At 37.3% G+C, this 17,050-nt stretch overlaps 2 protein-coding genes across 2 annotated transcripts in view; one reads left to right on the top strand and one right to left on the bottom strand.

Annotated features, from left to right (window-relative positions):
• Positions 1-17,050, bottom strand: part of LOC122526783 (synaptotagmin-10-like) — a 65,363-nt gene that overhangs the window by 21,773 nt on the left and 26,540 nt on the right. The gene's annotated exons all lie outside the window — the stretch shown is intronic.
• The window catches only part of LOC122533145 (adenylate kinase 7-like), a 29,939-nt gene continuing 21,215 nt past the window's right edge, over positions 8,327-17,050 (top strand). The window contains exon 1 of the mRNA XM_043666647.1: positions 8,327-8,445. Coding sequence (XP_043522582.1) covers positions 8,432-8,445 — 14 coding nt within the window. The 5' untranslated portion in view covers positions 8,327-8,431. The remainder of the gene's footprint in view (positions 8,446-17,050) is intronic.

Raw genomic sequence — 17,050 nt, 5'->3', positions numbered from 1 at the left:
GATGAACGGCAAATTCCAATATTGTTTACTACACTATTCGATTGCAAAGAAATTTCTCATTTCAACATTTTATCTCAACTGACTTACATTCAAACTATTTTAAATTTAGTACATGTACGTACATTTAAACTAAATGAAGTAATAAATTATAACAAAGCAGTAATTATCGAATGATTGTAATTAATTTATTAATTATTCGAAAATTTATTGAAATTCCTATAAAAGTAGTTATTAATCAGTAATGATCAATGGAAACTTTGAATGAAGGTCCTTTCACATTTTCATCAATATTAAATTACACATAGTGTGAGTCTATTTGTATTTGTTATTTAATATAAATATAAATATATGTGTCCAAAACAAACATAATACCGAAATATCAGTGCCATATATCGCTTATTTTCATTCATGTTTCGCACTGGCGCACTACTCTAAGGTAGCGTAGAGGGGGGAGAGTCCCAATTCCAAGAGTTGGTGGGAATAGCGACAGACAGTTAAGTGGGCAAAAGTGCGAAAGCTTAAGTTGACTCTACTGTATTCGTTTGTTACCGAACAAACAGGGTTGGAGCTTGCGTTTTTTCAGTTGCAACAAAGCAGTTGCATTTTTGCGGCCATTTTCTAACCCGCGTTTGCCACCTAGATGTACAATGTGACAATTACAAGCGTAGCGGAATATTTTATTTTCGTCGACCGATCAGGGAACAGGTGAGAGGGAAATACCGAAATCACTTTCACGGCTGTGGATGTAGGCGGCAGCTATTTCAACGTCGGAATCGGCAAGACGCGGAGAACGTACAACAGAGAATGTGCAACGGAAATTGCTAACTAGTTCAGTAATTCCGAACTATTTTTCACTCTCTTTCGCGCCGTTACGTAATCCATCTCATTGCGCAATACATCAAGTTGTCTGTGTGTGTTAACCAGAAACCAGGTCTTCGACTCGGGTCGTGTAGAAAAAAATTCAATCGTCAAATCGTACGACCGACGACTGTAATAAAATTGCGTCGCAAAATCACGGCGCCGCAAATTTTTAATATCCCCTGCACGCGTACGAAAGTTATTACGAGGCAAATTTATTAACTTTGTACGCGATTCGCATTATTCACGCGTGAAAAACCGAGTATAAAAACGATGTAATGCGAGCGACAAACCATGAAACGTCCGTTCTTTCTTCCACGGGATATTACATGTTACATCTCTTTTATTTTAGATTTATAGCCAGCACAGAAGAGGAAGAGAGAGAGAGAGAGAGAGAAAATTAAAAAATTTATAACGTGTAATTTCCCTGGGACTGGGTTATTTTAATGAAGTTCCACATTCAGGAACGTTGGGAAATCGTTGCCCAGTGTTGGAAACATCGAATCCCGGAAGTCATTAAACAACCGGATAATGCGCAGCTTAAACTTTCGGGCGATATTTCAAATTGCCTCGCGACACGGTCCACCTTTCATTTACGAGTTTGCGAATTTCCCTGCCGCGTCGCCCACACGTTCAATTATCGATTGTACCGGATTTTTTCTTTTTTTTTTTTCCACTTTCTGCGTGGATTACATGGCAACCTTGACCCTCGAATCCTGGTTGCGTGGATGGCAGGGTTGCGCAGGTTGAACCGTGCGTTACACGCATAAACACACACACATACATAGATCGCAAAATTTTCTGCCTCCGGCTCCAATTAAGCGAAACACTACAGATTGTTTCGATATGATTGACCAAATAAATTAGGCGTGACGCGTATAAAAAGATGGAGGATTATTTACATTAGCGACTCCTCACAGATATCGATGAGCTTGAAATATATATTGTCAAAGTCGTCATTCTAAACAACTTTTTGCTTTAAGCTTCTAGTTGTGCGCAAAAATATTCTTTTTTTCTTCAAACTGAGTCTATGTTTGAGTTATTCTGAATTAGGTTAGAGGTGTTTAGTAAGATTTGTATGTACAAAAAGTGTACTATGAAACTTTGCTTTTGACTTTTGGGTGGCATGGATGTTTCTCACAATACCTCACAGTATTTATACCATTATCAATTTGTCAGAAATCAAATGTACGATAGAAAAAAATTTATTTCGGCAGGAAACTGTTCTAACTCCAACCAATATCGATTCTTCATAAAAAAATATATTTTTGGGTGAGGATTCAAGGATTCACTTGAATGCAACGAATATTGCAAATCTAAAAGTTATTTAAATCGATGAAATCTTCACGCTGGGAAAACTGAAAACGCATTTTTACAAATATCTCAGAAACTAAAGCCAAGCGGTGGTGACAAATTATAAAACAAAACGGTGCAAACAAAATTGTTTAGAACAATGATTCTGACAACGTGTTTCCACTTTATAAAGATCTGCGAAGGACCTCCAATCGATTAGAATTCTTTTATTCGTTAGAATCAGTTGTTGGGGCAAATTCATTTTCGACTTGGAAATTTCTCTGTTACAGTTGTAACAAGCGAATGTACTCTCTCGACGTGAAATTTTGTACCAAAGCACGAACTCTCTTTCGTAATTAAACTATACTCCAACAAAATTACGAGTTTAGAATTGAACCGTGACAGATATCGGGAAACGAGAATGAAAACAAACACGTAACGAAAGGCGAATTTTAGTGAATTGGGCCGAAAAGCGTGAAGTGCGGCGAGCTGAGCTTGAATCGGATGCTGGCGATTGATTTTCATGACCATGACTGCGTGACGCACTGATCACGCTGCGCCGCGCCGTGACGAAATATCCAGTGACCTTGACCCTTACCTTTCCAACGCTCACCGTAATTTCCAACAGGTTAGCTCGACTGTCACGTTCCATTTACATCGGCTTTCTTGGATTTGCATCATTTTCGCAATTTCATCATCGAGTTTTCGATCAACGTTCTATCCACTACCATTGTCGTGACATTTTTCGAAATACTTTCCTCTGGGAACACGGTGACAAAAGTTAGGCTTTATGTTTGGAAAACAGAACGAATCTCTCGCAGTATTTGTGCTTCGTATCTGGTTGAAATTTACTCGTTACCTTGAGGCCGTTTAAAGGGTATAATTGTTGAGCATTGAGTTTGGTAAGCGCGGCTTAATTGAGAAAAGCAATTTATGGCGGAGCAAAAAGTTGGATATTAATTATCGTGCGCGAAAATTCATAAAGTGGGTATAATTTAATTCAGTTGCCTTTGTAACGCGACGTGGATATATATGGCGAGCTGTTGAATGAATAACAAGTCTTTGTAAATGGCGGCGTATAATACATTACACGACGGAGGGAAGGCAAAATAGTTAGGAATGAAATTAATCGTCAATGTGCGGTGACAAAAGCAATTATATTTTATCCTCGCTGTATGCAATTTGTTGTAATTTATGTGATAATCGCTGTACTGGTCGTAAGAGCAATAAATGCCGATCGTACTCCTAAATTGTGATAACGACGTCGGGCTGTCTGTTAAACGATAGATAAAGAATTTTAAAATATTATCGCTCGGAAGATTAATTTCAGAACGTGGTATGAAAATATTAAATACGGCGATGGAATTTTTTTTCCCAAATTTGGATGCAAAGTATCCAATAAGATGCGCAGATGTGGTTACAATATTTTCCAGCGCCCACGAAACTGAAATTCATCGTTCAATTCAACGACACGAAGTCGCGCGCGTGATCGAGCCATTTGAGATTCAAACGTGAACTTGATACATTCCCGTTCGTCGCACGGGTAACGATAGCGGCACAGATGAAGAAGGCTTCGGTGTCGCGCTCAACCGACAGGGAAGACGTTGCCAATTTATCACCGGGAAATGACGTAGAAACAACCGAGAGATCCGAAAACGAAGCAACGAGAGAGATGTTTGTCGAGCCCAGTTTCATACCGTGGCGCGTGTTTATCAATCACGTTGACAGCTATCACGGCGGAAAACTGGTCGACGTAAGTGTCAAATTTATTATCACACGCGCGATTCTATTGTATATATATATCAATCACTATTGCCACGGCATTTCAATGAAACGATCGCGATACGATATTGAGGTTAGATTCTCGTTTGAAATATCATTCTCTACCGAAAGAGACTGAGAAATTTTCGATAAAAGTGTGCGTTGATGCGTGAGAAAAAGTGCGGCAAAATATAAAAATATAAAATTTCACACGAATTGTGCTTAATCTCGCTGATCACGAAATTTCTCATTATCAACATAAAAATAACAAAAAAAAAGAAGCTTCAGAGCAGCTCCTTAAACAAATTCAACGAGCTTTGAATTTTTCGCGATTCTGTCAAAAAAAAAAAAAGGACATTCCCAACAACGCGAAGATTTGAAAGAGGTTATCGGTGTTTCATTGCCAGCACATCCCACATGCACGTATCGTTGTATCGATTTCGAATTAGTTCTGGCACATCCTCTTTAAACATCCTCCAGGCAGAATCTTTTTTTAACGACCGACGTTGCTGCCTCCTTATCGGTTAGGTGCCTTGCAAATTGCAGGCAAATTGCGTGCCGGCGAATTTGCGGTCGCGTTAGTCGATAGTCACCGGCAACGTCGAACCGCGGACTTACTTTCTCCGCGACGAATGGGCAATTAGGGGAAGGATGCGTGTGATTCCCGTTGCCGTGGAGGCAAAGTGCGACGTAACTTGGACCGACGCGGCATAATTAATACGTAACCTTGAACGGGAGGATTCTTGCAGTCGCGAAATGCTCCGCCGATTTCCTCCGCTTGAACACCTTGGCAAAAACCCGGCGCGTAAATATTCCAGTGGATCGTAAACTATTGAACAGGCTCGGAGAACCGTTTAAACTTTGATCAAAGAGTTGGGATTCCAAGTGATTTCGAAATCCAGAGCTACTGAATCTTCAATGAAATTAGATATACCCACGTGGCGATATTTTGTTTGAAAATTCATATTCTACGTGTGTAATACGCACGAACTCATTTTTAATATATATAAATTAATATACTTGTAAAATTATAATATTTAATAAATATGATATTAATTATATTAACGTTTAAATAATATTTAAATTAATATACTTGTAAAATTATATTAATATTTAAATAACATTTAAATTAATATACTTGTAAAATTATATTAATATTTAATAAACATAATATTAATTATACTAATGTTTAAATAACATTTAAATTAATATACTTGTAAAATTACATTAATATTTAATAAATATAGTATTAATTATATTAATATTTAAACAACATTTAAATTAATATACTGGTAAAATTATAATATTTAATAAATATAATATTAATTATATTAATATTTAAATAACATTTAAATTAATTCACTTGTAAAAACTGTGGATTATTCTGGATCAAGTATAAAATTCAGTTTTTCTTTTTTTAACACTTGAATTAATTTACCTAAAGAATTTCTAGATTATTCTAGATAAATTACGTATTAAATATTTTGATAGAATTATAAAATTTTGTTTAATTTGGTATAGTATTTGTTTCACTATTGCTCGGGGACAGTTTTTAAATACCAGCATAAAAATTTGTTAACATTTTTAACAACGTTTTCCCGGAGTTACGTAGTTGGGATCGCCGTCGACTTACGAACCATGGATTATTCATGAAACGTGTACACGTTACCGAGAAGCTCGCGTGAATGGTAGATGAATTTTCAATCGACTTCGTTCGTTCACTGCAACAAAGTTGAGACGACACTCGACCGTTTTACTTTCTCTCCATTTTCTAAAAGTATTCGTATTTAAACTCGCTGGAAAAGAGTTCATCGTTCCTGTTACAATCGAATAAAGGACAATTACATTCTCACGTTCTCGTTTTCGCATTCGCGAAAAATCAATGGGGAACACAAACGAAAATCGCCGATATAGACAAACGTGACGTCCGTAATGAAGCTGTTATCCACATTGAAGTGGCTGCAAATCCACACGCTGAACAAAAGTCGTCCCACGTTCCCAACTAAAAATAAATTCAATCAATTATCCCATGCGCATAGATCGCATCAGGTCCTACGACAATTATTAATGTAGGAAGTAACGAAGAAAAAACGAAGCCACGTTCCCATTCAATTAATTTAGCAAAAACAGGAAGCGCACGAGGTCTCATAGATGCTTAATTGTAACATGCGCGCGCGCGAACGAGCATGCCCGTACAATTTAATTTCAAACGCGAATTGCGGAGTAATTTGCTCGCCCCTTTTAAAGCCGACAGCCAATAAACCGGACTGTTGTGCCCGTTTGATTCGCTGATCGTGGTATTAATTAGATTCTCGTCCGGTTGGCCACCAAAGAAACGAAAAATTGAATATCCCGCGCCGAAAACGCGGCTGATTAACGATCAGGGGAAAGGTCATCATTTCAGAGAGGAACGACGCTAATTAAACCGCCCTTTGACCAATTAAATTTAATCGTCGATCCGGCCGGAATCTGTGCCAGCTCGTTTCGAGCGGAAGCCGCTTCTTTTGTTTCTACGTCATCGAGCATCCTCCGCATGCAAGACTCTTTCTATCGTCTGAATGGAGTTCTTGGAGGTCGAAAATCTTTCCTAGAAACTGAAATCGTGGAATGGAGAAACGAATTGTAGGAAGAAAGTTGAAGCTGCGTTTTTTTTTTTCGTTTCATACATCGACGTTGAGAGATATTTTGCGTGCACCAATCGTAAATCGTGCTCGCAAAATTTGATGTGGGTAAATGATTGATTCTCGTCAACCGTTAGATTACAGACTATTAACACGTATTACCGAAGCGCTTAAAACTGAACGTCCTTCACAATTTATCACCGAAGCAATAAAATTGAGATTGAACGTAGAGTAATGATCTCGTTGGACGCTATCCTCTCAATTAATTTCCTCTTCGAATTCTGGGAAGGCTTCGATTATTCCACGAATATCCAATACAATGCAGTTATAACGATGTGTAATGCGATATAATGATACGATCATTAGCGAAAGATCAGAAATCTTCGGCAAGGCGAAAATAAATTCTTTCTTTGTACGTGCATGTCTCATAAGTCAAAAATCGAAGTAAAACTTATTATCTCTTATTATCCATTCACATGTTTCTTGATCCCTATTCAGGTATACTACTTACTACTGAGATGATCTTATTTAATCCTTTTTCTTCTAAAAACATATCTTGATTGTTAGTTGAGGTATTACTGTCGATCGGATCAATAGAAATACGAAAAGGGACGAAACTTAGCAGGAAGGAAGTACTGCGCCATATTTTTCACTTATTTCTTCGTACATATCATACTTTCCATTCAGTAACGGTATTTGTATGCATAGTAAACAGCAGCCTTCTCTTCAAACATCTTCTCTTCAAACGTCGTGACAATCAAGCTCCTCTTTTTCAGCTCTTGTCGGATCGCGTGTACATTAATCCGCAAGGGGTGGATTTGGAGGAACAGGGGGAAGAAGAGTTGGACGAGGAAGATCTAGCGGATGAAGAAACATTGAGACAGAAAGAGGATCCCGTAAGGTTGAAAGATTTAGAGGACTTGCCGAAAAAGTACGAAGTGATCGGGACCATCTCGGATCCAGAGGTAAACTACACTCGGGAACTCCTTTTAGCGCGATTAACACTGTTTCCGAAGATCTGGAATTTTTCTCAGTACTTCTCTACACCGTAGAAAGTGCTTCTACTCTCGTTTGAAAGTTGAAACAAGGTTGAACGAAATTTTCATATCATTTGCTCGTACAAATTCAGTGTTTTCTCGCCAAGCTTGCAGCGAATGTTCCTCTTCAACGTTGACGTTGATCAATTATTTGTCGAGAGTTTTTTCTGCAGTTTCCTTAAATTTTTAAGCATTTATGTTTGTGAGTATACTCGTCGTTTAGAAAAAATTTGTTTTTACTATTTATTGGAAAATTTAGGTAAGAAAGTTACATATATTTGTAATTTCTGCACATTTCAGAATATCATCTCAACAAAACAAACAAAATATGCACTTGAAAATAAGGCGAAGAATCGTCGCAAAGACAAATTAAATTCATTTCTAATCATTTAAAAATATTTGATCTTTTTACTTTTGTCAACGAGTTGATGAAAATCCACTTCTCTTCAGTTGATGAAAAGCTCTTCTCTCAGCATTTTGAATTCTTATTGGTACTTTTTTTTTTTAATGGAACAATTTTCAAAAGATAAAGTATTAAGTTCTGCAAACACCAATTAAAAATTTTTCAAAGAAAGAACACCAAAGAAGAAATTTTATCATTTTGTTACAATTTAACTCAATCTTACAGCAAGTGTATTCACTGTGTTTTCGTCGAGTATACTCGTCACCGCCTAGAAATAATTAAGCACACCAATGCACATTCTCGCTTCTCGTTCCGTTCTTTCAGCGCTCCGCGCCGGAGGACGTGGCCGTGATAATAAAAGATACGCGCAACCAAGACGCCTTGCTGCAGGAATTGATGAAGTGCGGCATCGTGATATACGATATCACGGAGGATCAAAGCCAGGTCGAGGAGGCTCGATGGGCACTGAAATGTTAGTACCACTCTGGTTCGATTCTACGATTAAGTCGTACTGGTATCGAACTGTTGGCAAACGAGCAACAATCAGCCGCGTGGAATCACCATCTAGCTCGTAACAGAGGAGCCGATACAATTTCCTCGAGGAAATTTCAATTCATGCCATCCCCCCCCCCCCCATCTGATTTAAAATCCCTGTTGTAATCCGCAACTACGGGTATATTTGTCTGGATAATTATGCAGCGAGGATCTCGTGCCTGCTGAAAAAGAGAAGAAAAAGAGAACCCTTCCTCTGGAGATAAACGAAGAGCTTGAAACACGTAAGAGGCAGAGAGAAGGAAGGATCTTTTTAGAAACAAATAGAAGGCGAAAAGAGAGACAGAGAGAGAGAGAGAGGCGTGTGCGGGTCTCGAAGGACGCGAAGTAGATGCTTCTCCGCGTTGACGGAGGTTTTATCCTTGAACTCGCTCCTGTTTCTCGTCATTATATCGACGGATGATGCTCTTTTTATTGAGTCTGTGCGCCGGTGGATATGTATTGGCAATATCGTAATGCGTGAACGCGATGATGGCGGTGGATTCAGGGCGCATAAACGCTCTCGACGTCGCGTTTACGTTACGTCGGCGTTGAAAGGGCCGTTTCGGGAAAGGTCTCGGGTCTTTGGCGTTGCAAACGGGCGTGGCGTCCAACGTTTAAGCTACAACGATTTCAAGCCACACGATCTGGACCACGTGGAAGCGGCAAAGGTTTTTAATAGATATTTTTAGAAGCACACAGGGCGAGTGTTCTTAATAGATTTCTTGTAGGCAGGTGGGACTGCCACTCGACCCTTCAACCAGCCGCTTTCAAAATAAATAATACGAGATGTGATTCCCCACTGTGAAATTAACTTCGAGATTTTATTATTATATACTTAAAATCAATACGAACTTGCGCGGCCCCCCCCCTCCCCCCTCTTTTTACCGCAATTTCACCTTCAACATTCTGCACGCCCTGGCAAACTTCGTACATCCCAACAAAAAGTCATTAAAGTTCTCGACTCTTCGTTTCATCCGTTTTTCCTTTAGCCATCGTTCAGCAACTGGAGAAAATGGAGCAAATATCGCCGAAGGCGTTTAAACGTAGCGACGAGGTACGATACTTTGTTCTGATATCCACTTTGATGACCTGGGCCAGCACGAAGCCGTTAAGTCCGGATGAGCCGCAGCTGCCGTTCACCGAGGAGGACTACCGGAAGAGGAAGCCTCATCCAAATTTCAAACGGCACGTTCAGTGTGAGAAGGACGTGGTAACAGCGAGGAAGAAGATCAAACTGAGAGACAAACTGAAGACGTTGGTGATCTGTTGCGGAGTGACTTACGGCGACGAACAGGGTCCTCTGCATCACTTGTTCAAAATGGCGTGGCAGAACGCTCCGTTTCTGCCCATCGTCGGCAAGGGAAACAACAAAATTCCATTGTTGCATGTTCGTGACTTATGCAGGTGAGCATAAAATGATTTGCACGTGATTTCGTGAAATGGAGTTTTAGTTTTAATTGGGCATCGAACTTGATTGAGTTTGTTCGTAATGTTTGCTAGAATTTTGTAAATTGCCTCGTTACAGTGAAGAGCATAACAGAGCAGACATGAATGAATAAATTGTTGTCAATTTAAATATATTATATATTATATTTAATGTATTGAATATATAAAAAATTAAATATATATAATATAAAATATATAATATATGTAATATATTAAATATATTATATTAAATATGTATAATATAAAATATATAGTATATATAATATATTAAATATATTTAAATATATTATATATTATATTAAATATATTATAATTTCATAAACAATCTACGTGATATCATATTAAAACGCTATTTTAACTGTCTGTTTGAAACTTCTATCTTTTACCCGAAAGATTTTGCATCATGCAGCTGGTGGAAAAGTAAAGATATTTTTTTTCTTGAAATTATAGAAAAACGTTTAGAAAACATTAAAACATCCGTACAAAAACATTAAACTTTTTTTATAACTAAATCCACCGTCTCGAAGATTAAAATTTTTTCTTTATAGTGACTTCTTAAAATTCGCTGTATGTGTCTCTTTTTTTTACCATTTTATTCGAATAACAGAATGTTGGAATTTCATGGATTTTTAATTTATTCTACCATTCAATAAAATATGGAACAAAATTTTAAGGAATCATCTATAGATTTCTCTAGAAGAAATTTCTATCTTCAATGATAGTTACGAAAAATACTTTTCAATGCTTTTACGCGCGTTCGAATTTTTACAGATAAAAATTTTCGAGATAAAAAATTAGACCAAGTGGATCGCTACATCATCTTTTGTTACAAAGTTAAATTAGTTTATAGTGTCAACAATTTTTCATTGTCGTTGATACAATTTTGATCTTCGCTGTATCTCTCATCGAATCACTAAACGTGTTTGAGTTCTCTCAAAAAGTATTCAAAAAGAGAGAGAAATATTAATGGCACGTTTCATGTCGATACACACAGCGTGGTGTTGGACGTGTTGCAAAATTGGCCTCCATTGCGGTATATCGTAGCTGCGGAACAGGGACCAACCTCGCAGAGTACTATTGTCAAGGTATTACGACAAAAACATTTCGCCGCGTGTACTCGACTTTCGATCATATTTCGCGCTCTCTACTATTTCAACCTGATTTATACAAATTCTCTTTGCGATCCCTTGATAATTCTCTTTTCATCTAGTTATTTCCACTGACATCTGTTTCATTTCTCAAAGTTCTTTTTATTAAGAAAACTTCTTCCCTTGATATTGCAAGAACGACTATGTCTCTGCTTTCTGCACGTATGCTAGTTGATTCAATAATCAACTAACAGAATTGGAAGGGAAATTAATTGGTGGTATTAACGTTTCTAATTTTGTCTGGGAAAATTGCAGTGTTCTTATATTTAAAAAAAGAAAAAAGCACAGGGAAGGAAAGAAAATAGCATTGAGTTTTTAGGCTGCAAACTAAATAGCCTATCACGCAATCGTGTACGAGGCGAAATGACGGATAGTTGGAGAGTTCAACGCTTCAACAGCTAACAGATGATCTTAGACTGAGTATATCTTGTTACTGATTAGTTCTGCTCAGCAATTTGGCTTGAGCAGCACCATCGTTCCGAGCAATTTCGAGTTACGCCGAAAACGTCGAAAATAACTTGTAAATTAAAAGTTAAACACCGAGTTAATTTTCGATCTTCGAATACACGTTTATTAAAATCACTTTGACTGTACTTTCGATTTTTCTTTCTCTTTAGAATCTATCCTCAATAAAGAGAAATTCTTATGTCGCTAATATTGATTGTCGTGTTCTAAAACTCTTAGAGTGACAATCTTCTAAACTTCATCGTTGTTCTTTCGTCTGTATGATATTCAATGTTTCTCTTACACTTTGCTTAATACGTAAAAAAGTGGAAAAAGAGGCGCAGCGTGTATTTTTGCAGCGATAAATCATCGACACACGACCTTGTTTCGCAGAGAATCAGCAGAGCGCTAACCACCGGCAAGGTGAAAAAGATCGAGCAGGAGGAAGCTTTCTTACTGCCGGATGTCACGCAACGAACGTACGACCAGACGACGATGAATCTAATAATTGATCCTGTGTACATCGCAGATAGGATATCCTGGCATTTTGATTCACCGTTTCCCGACAATATCGACGCAATTGTCAAGGAATATAAAACAGCACGAAATTTGAATCCCGTAAAAATAATAGTCCTGGGTCCGCCAGCCTCTGGGAAAACGAGAGTCGCGCGTTACCTCGCCGATCATTACAACATTCACTATATTCACGTGAAATCGTTGATCGCGAACACAATCGACAGTTTGGTTAGCACAGATTACCTATCCCATGTTCAGAATCGAATCAGTTTTAGTTGAGAAAAGATTTGTCAATTTAACAGATTGAAACAAGTGGCGTCCAAGTTTTCTGGAATTATAGTTACTTGGGCGAATTTTCGAATACTAAAACAAGATCGTACAACGATAGGAATGGATTCGTTCTGAAGTATAAAGCTTTTCAACACATTTCTCGAAAATGCTATAAATTGTCGTGGCGTGTAAACATTTTGTTACGACTGAATTTGCAATGAACTTGAAGTCTTCTATTCAGAATGAAAACCCGACGCACGATTTTTTATTCGACATTTTGTTCAAAACGAATACAAAAATATTGCGCTGTCTAAGCCTAATATTCAAAATGTAATAAAATGCTAAAAAAAAAAAAAGAAGAAAAAGAAGTCGTACGTCAAGTTTCAAAAGATCATTGCAAAGGCTTCAATCTTCAAACATATTGTAGAATTCAGTCGCAGAAAGAATTTTTCAATGTTTTTACATTTTTTCATAAATATATGATTAACATTGTATAATATATGATATATGATATATATGATGATACTATATATAATATCATAAATATATAAATATATATGTTTTTACACACAGAAAGAATTTTTAAATATTTTTATATATCATAAGTATATAAATATATGTTTTTATATATCATAAATATATGATAAATATTTTATAATGTATTGTATAATTGTATATGATATATATGATAATATTATATATAATATATTTTTACATATCGTAAATATATATAATAAATATTGTATAATATATAATATACGATATGTATGATAGTGTTATATATAATATCATAAATATGTGAAATATATTTTTATATATCATAAATACATAAATATATATACATGTTTTTACACGCAAAAGAATTTTCCAATGTTTCTACATATCGTGACAATTTATAACATTTTCATCAGAAGAAAAGTGTCTCCGTTTTCTCGCCTACTACGTGATCTTGAAATAAAATAAATGTCTCTGCTCTGAAAGCTTTAAAACGAGCTCGAGATTTATCGTCGTACGATTTTGTAACATTACGTTTAAACATTAACGTAAATGTAACTGTATCTAGTCCAGGGATGGTGAACTGACAGCTTAAGAGATCTCTCAACTGCGTTTGACCATATCGATTTCTTCATTTCGTTCAATTTCTTCCATATTTAGCGCTACTCTTTCTCTCTCTTTCAGTCTGTTGATTCCTCTCTAGTGTGAAAATCAGTAGACTGATGGCGAGTGAGGAAGAAGTTCGCCACTCCTGATCTGGTCTAGTTAGATTAATCGTCGTGTGGTATTTCACTTGGTTGGCCATGAGAGAATGTTCTAACGTTTCGAACAGTCGAAGGAGATCGAGGATGCGGCGACTCCTCCAGTAGAACAGGACGAAGCGGAGCGGACGCTGTTCGAGGACGAGGAGGACGTAGAAGAGGACAGAGTCGAAGAAATGCAGGAACTGTTGGACGAAATAGAGCGAAACATGCAAAGGACCAATGGCCGTCTCGATGACGCTCTCCTCAACAAGTTAGCGAAACAACTCGATAAACGCTCTCGTTTCGAACACCTTCGACCTAAATATATCCGCGAACGTCTGTCGTGACTTCGTGCGACGAACGGTTAAATTTCAACGATACGACGTGGCGAGTGATGTAATTGATGTACATTGTACACCAAACGTATCGATCGGTGCGCACTTGCCACCGCGTACTGGCAAATAACATACTAAACGAATTGCACGTTAAGCCAAGTACACATCCAGTAAGCCACGTTCATTTAGTTAAGCGTCCATTGTTCGCGGCGATCGTTCTTCCGCACGCAATTCGATTGATCAATTTAGGATAGATCGAAGTCCACGAAAACGCTATCGACGATTTTGAGAAATTTCATTTTAAAGGGAATTAATTTGTAATTAATTTTCAACGATACATCGATAGCCGAACGCGTTACCATTTTCTACGCCAGTGACAAACAGACCGTGAATTTTCGTACACTAATGGGAAATTTCAGGGTGCAAAAAATGCAGAGAACGCGTGCAATATACATGGAACAGCGAAAGTAGAGTATTTGCTAGAACATTTGGGCACGTAAAAAAGAAAGAGGTTTTTCGTCCATGTTCCATTTTTAAAACTCTACTCGTGAAAATGCGAATTTGCACAATGATCCGTAGCCTAGTGACGAGTTTATCAAAAAGATGGAAAAATAGACTATTTTTATAGGTGATATTTTTACAGTTAGTCATAAGGGAATTTTAGTGATAGTATTTAAAACGGAGCAATACTGAAATTTGCAAGAAGTTCAAGTCCCTATTTGTAGAAACGAAAGCGTTGTTTTCACTTAATTAATAATATCTCTTTGTGACTAACAACCTTATAAATTCAGATTACAAGGTGGAATAATTTCATTTACGTTGTTTTTTCTAATTTTGCAAAGTGAAGAAGGTAAATTGAAACACCACTGTTCCAAATTACCCGCGCTGCAATAAAATCGTTACTTTATCGTCGTTCTTCAACTGGACCAAAGTTTCAAATACTTTCCGTTTTTTATTATCACCAGGGGCTTGAAATACAAAAGTTTATTAGTTTCTCTGCAGTATTGTGCAGCTTTCTCTCTCTCTCTCTCTCTCTCTTTTTTCTTGTTTCTTTCGTAGCCATTCTCTGCCGCAACTTTTTATTCATTTCAACTACAAACTAATATTCCACATTATGTATACTGCGTTTCCTCTATTTTTCCATTTCGATAAGAGATGTAACAGAGATGTTTTAATTCACTTCTCCCATTGTTGCTGTACACTTAGCATTTGCGAGGGAAAAAGGTTGGCTAATAACAACGCGATACCTACGTTAACGAGATCCACGCTATTGCCACGTTCAGTATGGTCCTAAAGGCGCGTTTTCACGGAACAAGTGAATGTTCGCGACCCTACTCGCAGCACAAGTTTCCTCTTTCGCTGGTGCAGTACGTCGTGCACAAAATATCGCTAAATTTCACCGTCAAAGTCACCGATAAACGTAACTGCTTATGACTTCTATGGTAATTCAATGCGACAGACTGATGCTCGAGCAGAGTGTCGTTCGTCTGGCGATGTTTCCTTTGAAATGTAGAATGTCGTCGTCACAGACAATGTGTGCGTTGTAATCGTGTTTCTATGCTTTCAAGCAAATGCGACGGCGTTCGTACATACGTGCTTTGTGGTGAGCCCACGGCCTTTCAACGCAATCTGCTCCACATTTTCTTTCACCGTTCTAAGATATTACACGCCTCTGTTTAATAATAAGAAAACGAAAAGTGTTTGAAACTTTGGTCCAGTCGAAGAACGACGATAAATTAACGACGATAAATTTCGTTGCAGCGCGGGTAAATTGGAACAGTGGCGTTACAATTTACATAATTGTCACACGATTTGTGAGCCAGTAGACATTCGGAACAAAAGTGTGTAAATCTTTCGGAGCATTCTTTCTATCTGTGCGTGATAAAAAATTGATCGATCGTGCTGAAACTTAGTGCGGGTCAAGTTTGTGAACTTAAAAGGTCAGGACAGTTTCAAATTTTCAAAAAATCGATTTTTTGTTTTGTTTTAAATAGTTTGAAGTCTTAGAAATTAGATACAAAAGGTCCTAGCTTTTAAAACGATTCATTTTGAGATATAATAGTAAATCCGTAGATATAGAATAATTGAATTTGTATCACTGTTTACAACTTTAAGCAGTATTATAAAGTGTAAATCGTGTGATTCGAATATTACTTCTGGCGAATCGAATATCAGGCGACTTGGATTCAATTTAGTTGTGAATTGTAAGAACTGTGAGCCGCGATATATAAGTAAAAAAAATAAGTAAAGGATACATATGAAAAATGACGTTCTGAAACTTTAAACGTGTTTCTCTCGAAACTCGGTTTTTAGAAACAGTGTGCAAGATATCTCGGAATCGAACCAACCGATTACTGCTAAACTTGGTATCTTTAGTGTAACATTTACTAGGTATTGACGATCGAACATTTTTTAATTTTTAACAATTTCAAAAAATATAAACCAAAAATTATAGAAATTTCTGGCATAAATTCGATACATCAAAAACAAGTAGCTGCTATTTTCATAATTTTCACAAAAATGAAAATGCTGGATCGTCAATCCCTGGAGAATATTGTTTACTTTTGAACTTTTTTTTGCCTTTTCGTTGCAGTTAATCCTGTTTGGCTGGAATCATGCACACCGATAGGCAATGTAAAAAAGCTAAATAAAAGGCCTCTTTTTTTCTTTTTTAATGTTGCTTTTTACAGCTCATAACGTGTCAAAATAAACCACAAAAATATGTACTTTTGTTTTACTAGCCTTCCAAAGTATTCGTAATTTTTAGGCCGCCAAAAACTGTCCTGCCCCCTTAAGGTTGCAAAATAATCTAATATAGTAATAAAGCGACGTAATAGTGCAATAAGACGTAACATTAACATGAGTGTGATAGAGGAAGAGAACGAATGGCAACGAGGATGTGCATCGAGAGAAAAGAAAGTGCGAACAATGTGGACTTGGTCGTTGAGAAGAGCAGCGCGGAGAGACACGTGTAGAATTGTGTGGATAACAAGATCGCGCAGTAGAATCTATTTCTAGCTCAGTTTAATCGAGTTTGGTCTCAAGTTAAACGTACATACACACTTGGCGAGGTTGCACTCGGATTCTCTAACCTCGAGATCGCGCAATTATCGGAAGCGACTCGCCGAGATGGCTCCTCGAGATCA

The sequence above is a fragment of the Frieseomelitta varia genome, unplaced genomic scaffold (genome assembly GCF_011392965.1).
Source record: "Frieseomelitta varia isolate USP_RPSP 00005682 unplaced genomic scaffold, Fvar_1.2 scaffold_1, whole genome shotgun sequence".
NCBI lineage: Eukaryota > Metazoa > Arthropoda > Insecta > Hymenoptera > Apidae > Frieseomelitta > Frieseomelitta varia.
This window is presented reverse-complemented; position numbering and strand designations above follow the sequence as displayed.